This window comes from Protopterus annectens, chromosome 17.part0 (genome assembly GCF_019279795.1).
Source record: "Protopterus annectens isolate FY-2018-M chromosome 17.part0, PAN1.0, whole genome shotgun sequence".
NCBI lineage: Eukaryota > Metazoa > Chordata > Ceratodontiformes > Protopteridae > Protopterus > Protopterus annectens.
In genome coordinates this window covers 424,301,474-424,315,646 of record NC_056751.1, presented here as the reverse complement: position 1 = coordinate 424,315,646, position 14,173 = coordinate 424,301,474, and the positions used below count along the sequence as shown (strand labels likewise).

The 14,173-nt window shown below is 40.6% G+C and overlaps 1 protein-coding gene across 1 annotated transcript in view; it reads left to right on the top strand.

Moving 5' to 3' along the window:
- Nucleotides 1–14,173, top strand: part of MYBPC2 (myosin binding protein C2) — a 591,519-nt gene that overhangs the window by 211,293 nt on the left and 366,053 nt on the right. Inside the window, exon 8 of the mRNA XM_044059467.1 lies at nucleotides 7,918–7,974. Coding sequence (XP_043915402.1) covers nucleotides 7,918–7,974 — 57 coding nt within the window. The remainder of the gene's footprint in view (nucleotides 1–7,917; nucleotides 7,975–14,173) is intronic.

Below are 14,173 nucleotides of genomic sequence, written 5' to 3'. Positions count from 1 at the left end.
TTGTGTTGAATTTGGAGGCATTTTGTATATTAGAAGTTCCCCTAGGGTGAGTGGAGGGGAAATATGTTTAAATTTTATATTCAGGCTTAACCATTTTGTGTAGTGAGAGAGTGGTATAAAAGATCAACAGAATGCAGATTAACAATAATTCCATGAGCGGGAAAACAGTAGACAAGAAAAATAAGGATAACAGCACACAATGTCGAATGTTATTTTGCATGAGGGGACAGTCACTGTCCTGCATGCCAACTCCCTCACTGTTACAAATAAAGTACCTGTGAGACTGCACAGCCTTCAGGCAAGTCAAAACTGTCTTATCACCACAACTGCACAGTTTCACTGTTCTTTGGAACTTGAGTTTATTAAATTCTTTTGACTAATCTTGTCAAATGTGCTGGTACCAATCCTGGCATCCAGCAGAATGCTGTGATGCATGACTAAGGAGAGGATTATAGCAATGAAGATGATGTATTTTTATTCTAGATGTTTTGGGAGCATGCTGGTCTTCACTTAGCATGAAAGACCCCCCCCTTTTTTTTTTTTAATAAACAGGTTGCAACTTAAGTGTCCTAGTTTAGGTCCTGACCAAAATGGTCACCTTGGGTGAAAGTGTAAAACATGCTGCAGTGCATTCAGCAGGAATCAATCCAAATACCTGAAAGATGATTGTACCACTCTGAGGGCCACTTGCCAGGCCATAACAGGCATACTATGCAAATTTCTGCTGTCCTGTATAGTAAAGGAGGTAAAATTAATTAAACTTAAGTACTTACCCCATTAAACAGTCAGCAAACGTGCCAGCATTCAAAGTCAATTTAGGCAAATAAATTGGAACACCTAAATATAACAGGTAAAGTATTCCTTGATGGATTTAAAAAGATTTTTTTACCATTCCTTATTGTTATAATTATTCCCTCATCTTGTAAAGTGGGCTTTCTTATTCCAAAATGTGTAGTTTATACTTTAGTTACTTCAGTGGATCTCTATTTATTAAGTTTAATAAACTGGTGTTTCTTTTACTGTATGCTGATCTGCTGTCCAGTTAGTTCCTGATTCCATGTTATGCAGCCGCACCTTCTGATGATGCAATACAGGGGAGAAACAGACTTGTAGTGGGTTGGAATGTTTTCTGCAGTCTGCAGCAGATTTTATTACAAATTATACAATGACCCCCCCATTAATATTCCAAAACGTCCACGCTGATTGGTCAGTGTGCCGGTTGTAAATCTGACTTATACTAATAGAAAAGGTCCGGTCACCTGGACTTTTCCATTAGTATAAGTCTTGATTTTTTTTGTGTTTTTCGAAGCAACGGAGAATGGAAGAGCTCTATTGCTGTAATCTCGCTATGTTAAACGAGTTTAACATAGCGAGATAACTTAAAAAAAAAAGCAACGGAGATCTTCCTTTCTCCGTTGCTTTTTTTTAAGCTATCTCGCTATGTTAAACTCTTTTAACATAGCGAGACACCTTTTAAAAAGCATCGGAGATCTTCCTTTCTTCATTGCTTCCACACACAGCTCTGATGCACTGTGTAAGCATATGCATATCCAGTACATCAGAACTGCCGCAGAATACCGGACAGCTGCGGAAGGCCAGCACGGAGGCATTATACAATTCCATTATTTAAGAAATGTAAGTATTTTTTTCTTAAATAATGTCATTGTATAATAGGAATAACCCACTTCTGGGTGTGAGTAATGCTGGATTTACCCACGGTTGTCTTTCTTTGGCCGCTTGGGCTTCACCCTTGTGACCAAACCACACCAACCGTGGGTAAATCCAGCATTACCCACACCCAGGCATGGGTTATTGCTTACGTAACTAGAATGCAGGGCTGTGAGTTTCTCAGACAAGAAATCAACAAATAAACACACCTATATTCAAGTAAAAGGTAGCACTAGTAAGATGTATCATCATAAGATTCTTAGTAATATGTATATTGGTTTGCAAACACGTAATGAAACAGATGTAAAATTAATAAATCGTCAACCAACTGATCGATTGATCACTTTTATGGAAAAATACTATAAATGTGTCAATCACATGCATTCTGGATTAATCCAGAATGCCAGTTACAGGGGGAAAAGACAGAAACAGAAACCATAGGAAAGTGAAGTGTTTCACCAGATTTGAAAGTTGGTAAAAGCAATTAGCACTGTTGAACAGACAGTAGCATACCTTTCAACTTCTTTGATTATGAATTGTGGACTAATCCAATACCAATGGGAGGTCAAATGCTCAAATTAGGGATATGTCTCTAATTCATTTAAAAAAGTTAATAGCACAAGTTTTGCATCAACATGTATTTTCTGAACAACAGGAAGCACACAACTCTGTCTGGCATTATTGACTGACTGCAATTCTCAGTGATTTACCAGAAATTCAAAAGCTTTACAGTGGAAAGGGAAACCTAAGAGCAAAATCAGGGGGCTGAGAGGTATGGGCAGAAGGCAAATTAAGTTCTCCCCTATGGAATTAACAGATTTAAAAGCTGTTAGACACGTCAGTATAACACACTTTGTCACACTGTAGTAAACCATTGTCTGCTTTGAATGATCACTTAAGAGTCATTATTTTCATAGTTGCACAAATTACTCCAAATGTGTTCTTTTCACCACTAATTCCTTGTCATATAACATACAAACAGACTGTATAGTAAGCATGTCTGTCACTGAGGGGATTCACACATCCATAGTTTTCTCCAAAATCAATTGGTAGACAGTTAATTGTTAATTGTACATCTGTTTTATTACAGTGTATGCCAAAAAACATATACCCTACTAAGAATCTTCACCTGTTCCATCTTACTTTTGTTACCTTTCACTTGAATATGGATATGTTTATTTAGTGATTTATTGTAGGAATGAGTAACTTGACTGTGCTTATTCGGTTTATTTTGTAATAAAGTCTGTTGCAGACTAAAGAAAACATGCCAGCCCCCTACAGAACTGTTTATGTCCTCTAATGCAACATAAGAAAAAGGGGCTGGGTGACATGGAATCAGGCAATTATTTGACAGTTGATCAGGATACAGTAAACAGAAACCACATCATTAAACTTACTGAATATAGGTCCACTGACGTAACCAAAGTAAAAACTACACATTTTAGAATAAGAAAGCTCCCTTTGCAAGATGAGGGTGTAATTATAACAAAAAGTAACGGTAAACAAACGTTGCACTTGATCTTTAAGACCAGCATACAGGATTATCTGAATGTATTTACTTTCATCTTATGTATTAGTCAAGAAAATGCAAATAATCATCACAGGAATAAGGGAAAAGAGGAATAGAAAGGAGTAGAAGAAAAAAAAAGCTTGTGTAACTGTAGATGTTCAGTCTGTAGGGGAAGAGGAGGTGGGAAGTGATATGTGTATATACACATTTAAGATGGCAATGAAGAGTCATCAAACTGAACAGGAGTAATGCAGAAGAACAGGGCATACCTCTCTACATCTGAGCACAAGAAATCTGGAGAAAGCCCAAATAATTGAAGGACAAAGGCCAGAAATCAGGGTCAGATTTTAATCACTGCTCTTATAAACTTAGAAAGTTGCTAGAGTAACAGGATTTATGTCAGCATGCATTCTGTGAAGGTCTTGAAGTCTGAAACTCAAATGGCAGTCATTACTTACTGACTTCAATCCTCGATGATTTGCCCGAAAAAAAACATAAATTTTATGAGGAACAGAACAACAATATTTCATCAGGAATCTGGACATCCTGAGAAAATATTTGTCAGTTGAAAGGAACAGAGAAGGGACACAATTATGAGAGTGACAGTACCAACTTTAGTATCGCTGTAAGAAAATACTTCTTCATGTAAAAGGTATACAGAGTGAATGGAATGTGCTAAGAAATGCGTTAGCACACTGTACGTTTGCTGAAGCCTTAAATATGGTGTGGGACAAATGGTAAAGCAGATACAATGCCAGATCCATCAAAAGGGCAAGTCTGACAAATAGATATGTCATTTTCTGCCATTGCATTGCAGCATCACAAAAATTACAACATTTTACAGACAATATTGTGGATGATTCTGAACACCCTATGAGAATCACCACCACTACACTCCAAATAAAACCATACTACTCCAAAATCTTCCATGTAAATGAGGTATTAAGGACAATTTGTCAAAAGAGTAGCTGAGGTGAAGTGCTATTCAACAGCCAGATTACAAAAGAGTATATCATTAAAAATACTCCTTTGAACGAAATCCCTTATAAATTTGGTACTGCTGGGCCAGAGCCTCCTTGTGAAGATTTGTACACCCCCACATCTAAATACGTCAATGTTGTTGCACTATTGATAACTGTGGAGAAAAGATATATTTCATAGATGTACTGTAGAATCCACCTGGTGGTGTAGCGGTTAGAGCTGGCACCTCACAGCAAGAGGTTCTCCAGTTCAGTTCTTGGCTGGGGTGCCTGCTATGCAGACTGTACATGTCCTCCTTGCATTCATGTGGATTTCCTCTAGGTCTTCTGCTTTCCTCGCACATTCCAAAGACATGCAGCAGGTGGACTGGACACTTTAAATTGGCCCTAGTTGTGTGTGTGTGCCTTCTGTGGAAGGTTGGGTGCCAGGCTGGTAACTGAACACAATAAAACCCCACTGCCAATCATTCTGCAGACCATTGTTCTGTTGTGGTGACCCCTAATGAGAAAAGCCGAAAGGAGAAGAAGAAGAAGACTATAGACTCCACCAATCATTTCTGCCAATGAATTTTGCATTTTTTCTGTTAGTCTTTATCCTTTGCTGACTACAGACTATTATCCCTCCTGCAGTCAATCAACCCATTCATTCCTTGAATTATAGCCAATCACAGAAGGCCATCATGCAGATAGCTTTCAGGGTTCTTCTTATTCTATCCTTAATTCCTTCCCACAAGCAGATGTCCATGCTTACAGACATGAGGACCTGCTACATCTTCCTTTGCAATGCATGTATTTCCATATATGTACCATTAAGTTTACCACATAAATACGGCTAAGCAGAGCTAGGTTCATGTCTCCACCCCATATGTTGCATGCTGTACACCTTTGCCTACATTAGGCACTGACATTTTAGGCCACTGAACCACTTCCTTTCCTCCAGAATGTGCAAGCTAATACAGACTACTCACTACTAACCTCTCCAGCTAAGCCCAAGCTGCTAAAAGATCTTGAGTTACTTTGATTGTAGTCAGGGCATCACCTCTCTATGCCATGGAGTTGGGTATGAAATTTTCAATTTAGCCAGTCACCGTGAACAGAATTTTCCCAAACACTCGATGCTGAAATAACAGATCTTTTACTGATATTCACTTTAAGTTTAAATCAACAAGAAACCCAAGGAAACCAAAAAGTACTTTAGTGACAGTCATGAGATGCATCAACGGTAGTCTGGTGCAATGCAAAAGTGAATCACAATCAAAGCAAAAAGCAGACAACAGATAACAATGTTTTCAGTACTATATGGTGAGAAAATGACACAAGTTAAATGCATGGGTGCCTCAAAACATAGAAAATATTATATGACATACATAACTCGGATTACAGGCATTGCAAGTCACAAAAACTTTAACAATTCAGTATAACAATTTAAAGTAGTGTTGATGTTACACAAAAGTACAGACAGGATTGCTACAGATGGTGAATAGAATTGGAAGGTACTGATGTAACTGCAACAAATACGTATTCAGCATGACACTAAGCAAACAGCAGCTGTTTGAAGACTAGATTTCTAGTCACCTGAATTAGTGCAAGAGGCACATGCACTTACTGATTACTGCTCACCATGGCTGTGTGACTGTGGCATGGCTTCATGTTGCACAGCACAGTGCAGTGCAACTGTGGTGTGGCTGTGTGTATTGCTTCATGTAGCACAGCATAGTGCATTGCAACTGTGGCATGGCTGTGTGTACTGCTTCATGTGGCACAGCATGATCCAGTGCGACTGTGCTGTGCACTGCTTCATGTAGCACAGCATAGTGCAGTGCAACTGTAGAATGGCTGTGTGTACTTTTTCATGTGGCACACCATGGTGCACTGCAACTGTGGCATGGCGTGTGTACTGATTCATGTGGCACAGCATAGTGCAGTGCAACTGTGGCATGGCTGTGGGTACTGCTTCATGTACTACAGCATAGTGCAGTGCAACTGTGACATGGCAGAGTGTACTGCTTCATGTGACACAGTTGTATGTACGGTTTCATATAGCACAGCATGGTGCAGCTCTTCTCAAACAAGTACACATCCTGCAACATAGCAGAAAATAAAGTCAACAGTAAGGAACAAGCAGCCAATTGAAATCTGAAGTGCTAGCTAGCCCAGATCAAATACATAGTCAAAACATGGCAAATTCCTCCTTCTTTCATGTGAGCAAAATGCAAAACCTGTTCCAAGCACAAAAATACCACATCAAGCAGAATTAATCCTAAAAATCATCTTAACTTGCTCAAAAATGCTTCGGAAAGATCACAAAGTGGTCAAATCCAGCAAATCCATCAGCTCAAATGTGCAGTGTGGTGAAGCTCTGCAAAAGAAGCACACAGCCATACAACACAGTAAAAAATAAAGTAAAAAAAAAGTAACAAGCAGCCAATCAAAACTTGCCCTTGAACTCAGCATCTTCCCAGTCATGATATCTCCTACCAATTCATAGACCACCCTGCTCCTGAGGTTTCCAGTTAACTGGAGCATTGGCATAGAAGGCAGTCCATTTGGTCAAGCTACAAGGTAATGAGACAATCTGAGGGAGTGTCTAATCCTAATTAGCCATGTCCCAAAAATGTCTACAGCTCCTGATTTACACACTCACTCAGCTACATAAATTATCATAAGTGAAGGAAAATTTTTAACACCATCAAAAATTGAAGGTCACGCAATGACTTAGAAGTCACAGTGCAAGTAAGTTCAGCGAAGTCCAGTGACGACATGGAGGTGATGTGCATTACTATATGTGTGTGTGTGTGTGTGTATGTGTGTGTGTGTGTGTGTGTGTGTGTGTGTGTGTGTGTGTGTGTGTGTGTGTGTGTGAGTGTCGGAGCATGCATGTGGGTGAATGTGTGCCTGTGCACTTAAGTGGGATCAATGGGAGGGGTTGTTGTTGAGTGGATTTGCAGGGGGGGGTTGTCTGGGACTGTATGCGTGAAAATAAATACAAATATGCACTACTACCTGTGCGTCTGTGTGCTTGAGTAACTGTAGGGAGTTGACTGTGCCAGTGTGATGCATGGACTGCCACTATAAACACTTCTGCTTTCACAGGTATGAAAGCACTAGTAGTAAAAAAAGTATCATTCAAAGACATGTTAATGAACTGATAATTAGGTCTGTCTCATTGCAGCCATAGCTTTCTCTGTATCACATTTTCCACCAATCATCTAAAGTGACCTATCTGCTGTAGGCAATCTACACAAGTAGGGCGATTCTTTCTGAATCCATGGGCTGCAGTACTTAAATTATTAGAAAAGGTTTCACGTTTATTGGCTTCACTCCTAAGTACCGGCAGTCACTGGTAAGTATTTTCAGGAGAGGGTACAAGCCAGCTGTTAATCAGTGTTCTCTATAAAACAGTAAACAATATACATTCAGCATTTTACTAGAACATAAGACAATTTTTTACCATGAAATGCATTTTTATTGTATTTCATTTTGCTGTAGCAATGAGTTGCAGTTGTTGAACACTATATATATATATATATATATATATATATATATATATATATATATATATATATATATATATATATAGTCCAATGAAGAGATCTCCTAGGTAGCATTTCCAGCACATTCTATATATTGTAACTACTTCAGTAATGCAAGCACTCCTGGCATACAGATAATTGGTTTTAATATCATTCACTGTTTACACTTGTGAAAACCTGACTTGGTTTTTCATTTTTCTATTTTTCTTTGTTTTTTCATTTCTAGTGGAGAAGCAAAAGAAGATGCGGGGGAACTGGACTTCAGTGCACTCTTAAAGAAACGGTAAGGACACAGTTGTTTATGATGAGAGAGCTGAAAAAGAAAAGGGACAGCTTTGCAACCAGACTTCCTCTTACCAGGGTTAATGATAATATAGCCTGTGCTGTGAATAATTGCTGCTGCTTTTTCAAGCCTACTTACACCCAAAAAATGAAATAATATTGATATTTGTCTTCATTAAACCTACTGTGACCATGGACATAATGAGCAGGCTGAGAATTTGTAAATGTTAAAGTATCCACACATAGTTTTCTTATTGTTGTGGCTGAAAATACATGCAATGAAAAAAAAACATGGAAGCTAGGAGACGGTTGGCAAAACCAACAACCTGAAAGCAAAAAGGAAACCAGATGTTCAAAGTTTTATTAAAATATTGCAAAACTCTTCCTCGCTTCCTCTAAGGTAATTTCCTTCAGAGTGAATATAACCTTTTACCTCAGTTACTCTCAAACGTATTAAGGGCAGCACTTATTAATGTTGCTTTTGCCTTTCTCAGTTTTATTTTTACTTTTACTTAACATTACCAGATGTGAAGTGTCTATTTCAACAAGATAGAAGTACTTTGTTTAGCAGCGTTTTCATTTGCATGCAATAAAACAGCAAATATTTGTGGTAAATTGGTTTAAGTTTGCTCTTGGTATCCAAAGGGTAGTTCACTACTAATATCTTGGGCGTCATCCTGAATAATTTAAAAGGTATTGCTAAGGTTCGGTAAGTTAGCATTTTTCAGAAAAGAAGATGGGCAAAAAAGTAGAGTCGTTTAAGTAAACTTACCATAACAATAGATGTTCTAAAAAAGATCACTGTTGCCGAACCCTAAGCTACTGGAGATCATATCCTGTAAAGGATATGAGCAAACACACAGCTTTTCAAAGCTTTTCAAAGCCTAAGAATACCTTCCACTCTAACTGCAAGGAGGTTGAGCAGAGCAGTTAGAGCACCAATGTCTTCAGAGCTTTCTTTTCCCAAGAAGGGAGGCAATAACCTTAAAAGACAAAATGTGCTAGAAAAATACAGGTAAAATGAGAGGAACAGTATATTCACATTGCTATACATATCCACACCTGGCAATGCATCAAAAAAAAGGGAGGAATGGGAGGGTACAGCTACTCCAAAACATAAAGCATTTGCTGAGCACTAGGAATTTCATTCTGATCCCATTGAAAAAAACTCTTTCATGTTAGATAAAGTTAAAAAAAGAAAGGTCTTCTGGAGGTAAATCTGAAGCAACACTGTCCCCAAAATTTGAATCTTTAGGTTGAGAAGAAAACCCTGAAGCACAGCATTCTTCCTCCAAGCCTTGACCATCTGACTAAATCAAAGTCAGAAAGTGGGGGAACCTTTTTTATTTTATTTTTACTTTCCTGTAGATGAAGTGGGAGAAGTAAAAGCAGAAATTAATTCATGGGATAATATGAGGTTACTAGGCTTGTGGCACTGGGGCCCTTACAAGTCTAGCCAAGAGTTTATCCCCAAAAATAAACCTTAGTCAGCACCTGTCACCCCTGTCAATGAGGGACACAGGCGGTACCCCTGGGACAAATTTGTGGTTTCCCATCCAGTATGGGAAGTCTATTCCAGAGACAGGCAGCCTCTGGGAGACAAACCTGTCTCTCCAGCAGGTTTTGTTGATGTTGCATATTAAATTCAGGTCTTTTGAGTGGGTAATGCATGAGGAGTTAGACTTATGGATATGAAGCATCTCTAATAGGGCAGGGTCAGAGATTGTCTTGTAACTAAGACACAGATAACCCCTGCGCAATCTGTATGATACCAAATACAGTGACAGTGATTTGAGCCTGTCCGCATAGGACAGGTGTTGGAGGCCATGGATTCTTTTTGTGAGATATTTCAGTGGACTTTCCAGTTGGTGCAGATGTTTGGAGAGGTACATACCAAACGGGGCATTATACTCAATTATTGGTTTAATGAGGGAGGAGTATAGAGAGGTAATAACCTCCTTTCTTCTGGCTGCAATACCTTTACTTATGAGATGAACCAAGTAAAAGGCTTTTCTGACCACTGCCACTACATGACAGTCGAATGTGAGGTTATCTACCTGAGTTCCCATGTCTCTCACCACAGGTTGTGTGCTTAGGGTTTGCCATTGATGTGGTAATCAGTAGGGGCCGTGTTTTTGCTGAATGACATGATGATACCTTTTATGCATTTAGCTTGAGGCCATGACTTTGGCACCAGTCATTAGTTGCTGTGAGACCCTCTTGCAGTATGTTAACCCAACTTACAGTCATCCACAAACTTGGTCAGACACAGGCCTTTTGTCTTTCCCTTGACCTCTGAGAAGTAGATGCCAAACAGAAGAGATCCCAGGGATCCCAGGACAGATCCCTTTGGAACTCAACTAGTGACAGGTCTGGTATCAGAGTTAGAGGCACCTATTTTGACTTTGAGGGTGCTGTCAGTGAAACATTTGGCAACCCACTTGATGAGCTAGGGATTTACGCCAAGTTGTGTTAGCTTTTTGATGATGCCCAAGTGGAGGATTGTGTCAAAGGCCTTGGCCAGATCGAGGTAAGCTGTATACACCAACTTTCCCTCATCCAGGGCCTTGGTGACAGTCTCAAAGATGTCAACCAGGTACAGCAGGCAAGATCTGCCCTTAACGAATCCAAACTGCATGGGGTCATATGCTTGGAGATTGCCTGTGCCCTTGTTTATGAAATCCATAATAATACACTCCATGGCTTTACAGATCAGACTTGTCAAGCTAATGGGGTGATAGTTTCCAGGGTCAGTAGTGGCACCACTTTTGTGCATGGGGATGACAATGACAGTTCTCCACTCTGCTGAAATGAAGCCTGTACTTAGGCTGTGGTTGAATAGGGTGCTCAATGGCGAAGCCAGTTCTTGTTGGAGATGGTGCAGAATACAGCCTGGGATAGTATCAGGTCACACGGAAGCTGTGTTCTTTGCCCTGGATAGGGCTTTAGCACTTCATCTATGGAGAAGTGAAGTACAGGACAAGTAGTGGGATGTCAAAAGGGCCTTTAAGGGGATGGGGGGTGAAGTTTGCACTGAACCTATCTGCTAGCATATTGGCTAAGTCAACAGGACTGGTGTAAGTGATACTGTTAAGTACTAATTTGGAGCAAACCCGGGCTTTGCCATGGAGGTTCCTGACATAACTGAAGAAGGCTTTGTGGTTTCCCTTTGTTTTGGAGGCTAGTTTTGATTCATAATTTGCTTCAGAGGCTTTCACTAGTGATCTAATTTGCTTGTTGAGGCTAAGGAGGGATTTTTTCCAATTTGGAATATGTTCCTTTTTACCCTTGGACAACAGTTTCTTCCTATTGTTGTAAAGCCTGTTGAAGGAGGATGTCCACCAAATAGGTCTGTGTTTTGTTGAGGAGCAGGTTTTAGTTCTATTGGGTATGGCTGAGTCCATGCACTTGTACAGGTTCTTGTATACTGCATTGCGTGCTGTTCAGCATAGTTGTCTGCATCCTCTGAGGTGGGCGGTGGTGTGAAACTACAAATACCCTCCCTTAGGCGGTTGTAGTCAGCTTTTGAGAAGTTTTTTAGCTTGAATATGGTTGGGTAGGACAGAAACTTCAAATGAGACAGTCCAATGATCTGATTTCACCAGGGAAGAACATAGTATTGAAGTGGTGCAGTGGTCACCTATGTTGGTGAGAACCAAGTCCACAATGTTATCTCCCCTTGTGGGAGATGAGACAAGCTGGTCTAGTGTGTTAGAACTGATGAAGTCAAGGAATCATTGAGTGAATGCATTAGTGCAGGAATAGTTCACCCAGTCTATGATAGGGTAGTTGAAGTCACCAAGGATCAGTGTGTTAAGGGGTACCTTAATGGACTCAAGTAGATCCAGGTAAGAGGAATGGGTATCTTGAGTCATGGGGGGGTCTATAGCTGGCTATAACTTGGATGGGTGTCTTGCCAACTGTTAGTTGCACCTGGAGAAGTTCCAGTGCATCGTGTTGGCAAACCAGTCTGGAGGTTTGCCTGTTCTAAATAAAGATAGAAACTCTACCACCCCTAGTCTTCCCGACTTCAGCTTGGGGTCAGAATGTGTAGAATGAGGCATAGCCTGGTAAGGCAGAGGTGCTCTCTACAGCCCTGAACCAAGTTTACATGACCACACAGACATCAGCATCTTCCAGTGCAAGGACAGCCTCCAGTGAGTGCATTTTCATGTTAAGGGTCCTAGCGGTAAGCAGCACGACCTTCATTTTGCTTTTTGGGGTGTATATCACATCATTGAACTTCCAAAATATCCAACACCAGAAGTTCAAACTTGGAAGTTCGAAATGTGATAACATTGAACGCTCAGAACAGTGATTTTTTTCCCAGGGAAAAAATTTGCTGTTCCAAGAAACATACACACAACACAAGCACACCAAAAATTAAATAATCCACACACATACACTTTACAAAACCCTTTCTCTAACCCTACAATAAAACCATACATACAGTACTACCTATCCACTTACCTGAACCCGCTCCCTAACCGTAAGGTCCGTAACTATCACACACTTACCCTAAGGAGCTATACCTAAACAAACTAAATAATACACACGCATACACTTTACAAAACCCTACCTGTAACCCTACACTAAACTATACATACAGTACTACCTATCCACTTAACTTAACCTGCTTCCTAACCCTAAGGTCCGTAACTATCATACCAAAGTGGCAGAAATAGCGAAGCCGTGGAATGGCCCACCGAAATCTTGCCCATGGCAAGATTTCGATGTTCTGTGGCTTTGCTATTTTCCACTTTCGATGTAGTGGTTTCGATATTGTAGCATTCGAAGTTATGAGACTTCTATGTTACAATATAAACCCGCTTTTTGGCAGATCTTTTATGTTGGAAGATTTGTCTTTGGGGCATAGCCTAAAAAAAAGGCACAATGGGGAAGGCGAGAGCCTTGGCCAGGATCTGGAAACCCAGTGGTGAGAGGTGGAGGCCATCTCTGGTAAAGCATTGAGTTCTGTTGACCATGTCATCCCAGGCAGACAGATACTGGATCCCCCTGGAATAACACTAGAAACTAAGCCAGTTGTTGAAGTCAATTATTTTTTATTGGTATTGTGGTATCATTCTTGGTGAAGGTAAGATGTTGCTGAGGGCTAGCATCATACCTGCCTGGGACACATACAGAGCTCAGTCATATCTCTCTTCATATAGTCCAGGGAGGTATGTCTCAAGTCATTCACACCAACATGGGCAATGATAGAATTGTACTTGTACTTGTTTTGGAGACTTAAGTGCATGTGTGATGTGGCGGATTCTGGCACCAGAAAAACAACTGACTGCGACCTTCTCCTTGTCGAGCCTGATGAGGGGGATATCAGTGTGTCTCACAACTGAATCACCAGTGACTAGTATGTTTGGTTTATTGTTATGTCTTGTGGGCTATCATGGTTTGTTTTGTCTTATGGGCTGTGCTTGTGAGACACTGGTGTGTTGTCTGCTGTCTGTGATGTGTTTGGTGTTGTGTGTGGAGTGTTTGTGAGTGTGTTTTGGAGGTCTCTCCTGTTTAGGTAAGTTTTTATTGAGGGCCTCTGCATAGGTGTGTGTGTGTGTTGTGCTTGGCTATGTGATGTGGGTGGTATGGTGTTTGTGCTGGCAAACTCCTCTTCGTCAGGAGTACTGGCTGTGATGCAAGAGAGCATAGACGCCAGGTTACTGATGTACATGCATTTCGTGCAAGTAGAAGAATTATGTGCTAGGAGAAGAGGGCTGTCGTTAAACATGAGGCAGTTGCTACACTGTCTCAGTATGCCCAGATCGACCTGGCTGGCAGGAGAAACTGATGGGAATTGTCCAGACATAGTGCTCTGAATGCTGGGCGGACTTATGGAGAGAGGGTTTTGATAAAGGCTTGCTCCTAGCAAGTCCTAGTTATCTTCTCTGAATATGGAAAAAGAAACAGAAGCCAGATTTTTTACTTTTGCTGTTTTTTGTTTTCATTGGACACACCCTGGAATGGAGCAACTTAAGGCAGGCAGACCCTCCCAGGGTTCAGGCTTCCATCCCATCTATGTGGTAGACGTTTACCTACCCCTTCCCTCCAAGACTGACAAGAGTGGCTCTCCCTTGCCCAGAGGGCTACCCTGTAGCAGAAAAAGATGTGTTGATCCCCTAGTCCTTTGTGGCTGTAAGTCCTATAATAGAGGGACTAGGGGAAAATGATGAATAGTCCAGGGATCCAAA